The sequence below is a fragment of the Pteropus alecto genome, unplaced genomic scaffold, assembly GCF_000325575.1.
Source record: "Pteropus alecto unplaced genomic scaffold, ASM32557v1 scaffold24, whole genome shotgun sequence".
NCBI lineage: Eukaryota > Metazoa > Chordata > Mammalia > Chiroptera > Pteropodidae > Pteropus > Pteropus alecto.
Window position 1 is genome coordinate 21,889,324 of NW_006439192.1, and position 2,642 is coordinate 21,891,965.

The 2,642-nt window shown below is 37.9% G+C and overlaps 1 protein-coding gene across 1 annotated transcript in view; it reads left to right on the forward strand.

The window, feature by feature from the left end:
• Positions 1–2,341, forward strand: part of ZFP42 (ZFP42 zinc finger protein) — a 93,885-nt gene extending 91,544 nt beyond the window's left edge. Inside the window, 4 exon segments of the mRNA XM_015592818.2 lie at positions 1,569–1,750; positions 1,753–1,926; positions 1,929–2,202; positions 2,205–2,341. Coding sequence (XP_015448304.2) covers positions 1,569–1,750; positions 1,753–1,926; positions 1,929–2,202; positions 2,205–2,341 — 767 coding nt within the window.
• The last annotated feature ends 301 nt before the right edge of the window (positions 2,342–2,642 follow it).

Consider the following 2,642-nt stretch of genomic DNA (forward strand, 5'->3'; position numbering starts at 1 on the left):
AAACTTTTCCCTTAGCAATTGAAAAGCATGTTTGTTTTTATTCTGTGTGTTTTTTTGCCAAAAGGAAATGGCATGAATCCATTTAGTTTGCATTTTTAAACGAGGCTATTTAAAAATATTTTCAAGCTGTTAATTTTCACTCTACTATTTTCACATATGCTTTTTTCATAAAAGCATTTAATTTTTGTTCCTACAGCAAGATATTAGGACAATAAAATTAAGAAATGAGGCACACAACTGTAATATTAAGCAAAGGCTCTTAGAAAAAGTATAATAAATCCATACTACAACTTTTATAATGTTTCTTTTACATTTTTTGGGAAATGACAGAAAAATATTCAGGCCCAGACCATCTGTGCCTTTATTTTGACTTATACTCATGAGAGACGGGAGTACATGTATTTCATGTGTCTTATCTCTGGATCCCCATCTTTGGGAACAGAGATGGGTAAACTATGGTCCATGGTCCAAATCCAGCCTCTGCCTGTTTTACTGGGACACAGTCATGCTTGTCGTTTATGTAGTATCTATGGCTGCTTCCTTGCTTCCATGGCAGAGTTAAATAGTTGTGACAGACCGTAGAGCCCACAAAGCTTAAATCTGTTTCTTTACAGAAAGAAATTTGCCAGCCTTAGTCTCAAATAGTGCCTGGCACATAGCAGGATCCCGTCTATACTTACAGCATGAATACAAAGGTAATAAAATAATGCTAGCTCACATAAGTGTTCAGCATTTATTTGCTCGATGCCATGAACCATGCTAAACACTTTATATGCATTATTTAATTTGAAGTTCACAACAGTGTTATATAAGAAATTAGGTGTATCTTGCTTCCTTACCTCCTTCAAGTTTTTAGTCAGCTGGCACTACCTCAGTCAAGGTTTGCCTGAACACCCTATTCAAAACTGCAGACTCCTACTTTCTACCAACCCCTTTGTTTATTCTATAGCACCGTATAACATATCACACATATTACTTATTTTGTATGCTCATAATAATGTCTACTCTATGAGTACATTTGTATGTTTACTTACTGCTGAATCTCAGCCCACGAGTAGCCTAGATTGGGGCTAGTGTATAGTGAGTGCCCAGTGAACATTAAGTGATCAGAGAGGACAGATAACTTGTGGGAATACCCAGGTAAGGTCTGGCTATGGCCCCATGTCATACATCAGAGCTCATTCTCTTACTCTCTTGCCAAGTTTTTCAAAGATGTAAACATAGCCATTCCATTATTGAAAAATAAATTCTAGGCCTTTTTTTTTTAGGTCATTTTTGACCCTCTAATGTTGAGATATATTTTACCTAATGATTACCATCTCAAAGCAGGTGCTTTTTGAAGATTTACCCAGATCACTACACTTGGAAGTGGTTGTTATATCCAGATGCAAACCTTCAAGAAGGAAAGAGGCAGGACGGCATGGAACAGCAACTGGACCCAAGAGCAAAGACACATGGATGAAAAGGCCCGGGTAGAAGAGCCCTCAGTGGGGATAAGCCAACTCCAGTTACAACAGCTCCAGCCCAGCAGGAACCTCTGGACACAATGTGAGCCTGGTGTGGTGAAGGTGGGTTCCATGAGACTAGCTATCAGGCTGATAAAGAGGATTCCTTTTCTGACTGTTACCTAATAAGAGGTAAGTTTTCTGAACCCATCCTGGACAAGGACATACTTCTTACGTCCTTCAACTACCTGAAAGAAAGATCAGAACATGAGCTTTCTTAATGTATTTTTATAGCAAGCTCGCTTGTGAATGTTCTTTGCAAAACACACACACAAAAGAGCTTCCTCAACAGACTGTTGGAGAGAATTCATTTGTTGAGTTTTCTGAGTACATGACAGACAAGCAGCTTCCTCCTGGAGGAATACCCAGCACTAACTTATCAGATCCTAAACAGGCTGCAGCATTTGCTGGAAAGAAGCCAAGAAAAAAAAAAAAAAAGACTATGATGCTGCAGAAAAAAATTGTCCTCAGAGTAAATGCACAAAGTAGTTGAAGAATAGAGCTTCTCTGAGAAAGCATCTCCTCATTTATGGTCCCCAAGATCGCGTGTGTGCAGAATGTGGGAAAGTATTCAATGAGAGCTCAAAACTAAAAAGACGTTTTCTGATCCATACTGGAGGGAGGCCCTTTCGGTGCACTTTTGAAGGGTGCAGAAAACACTTTTCCCTGGACTTCAACTTGCGTACACATGTATGCATCCAACTGGGGAGAAACGTTTCGTGTGTTCTTTTGAAGACTGTCACAAGAGGTTTGTTCAGTCAAATAATCTGAAAGCTCACATCTTAACTCACAAAATGAAAAAAGAATCAATGAAAAAGATGGAAAATAATCCTTAGATGGCTAAGCATATTAACAAAAGAGTGATTGGGGACAAATATATCTCATTAATTATTGTTTACAGCAAATAATTTATGAAGCCATATTGCAACCCTACAAGGCATATTTTTTAACGTTACTGATGCTCCTATAGGTTGTGATAGCTTTTAAGAACATCGTGTACAGAATTGTAGCATGCTTCCAGCAGGAAGATCAGTAATGAATTCACTTCAAAAGCATAATCTTTAATACATTGCAAATTGGATTATTGGATATGGGCTTATTTTCACATACCATAAATATGAAATTAACTTTGGTTTT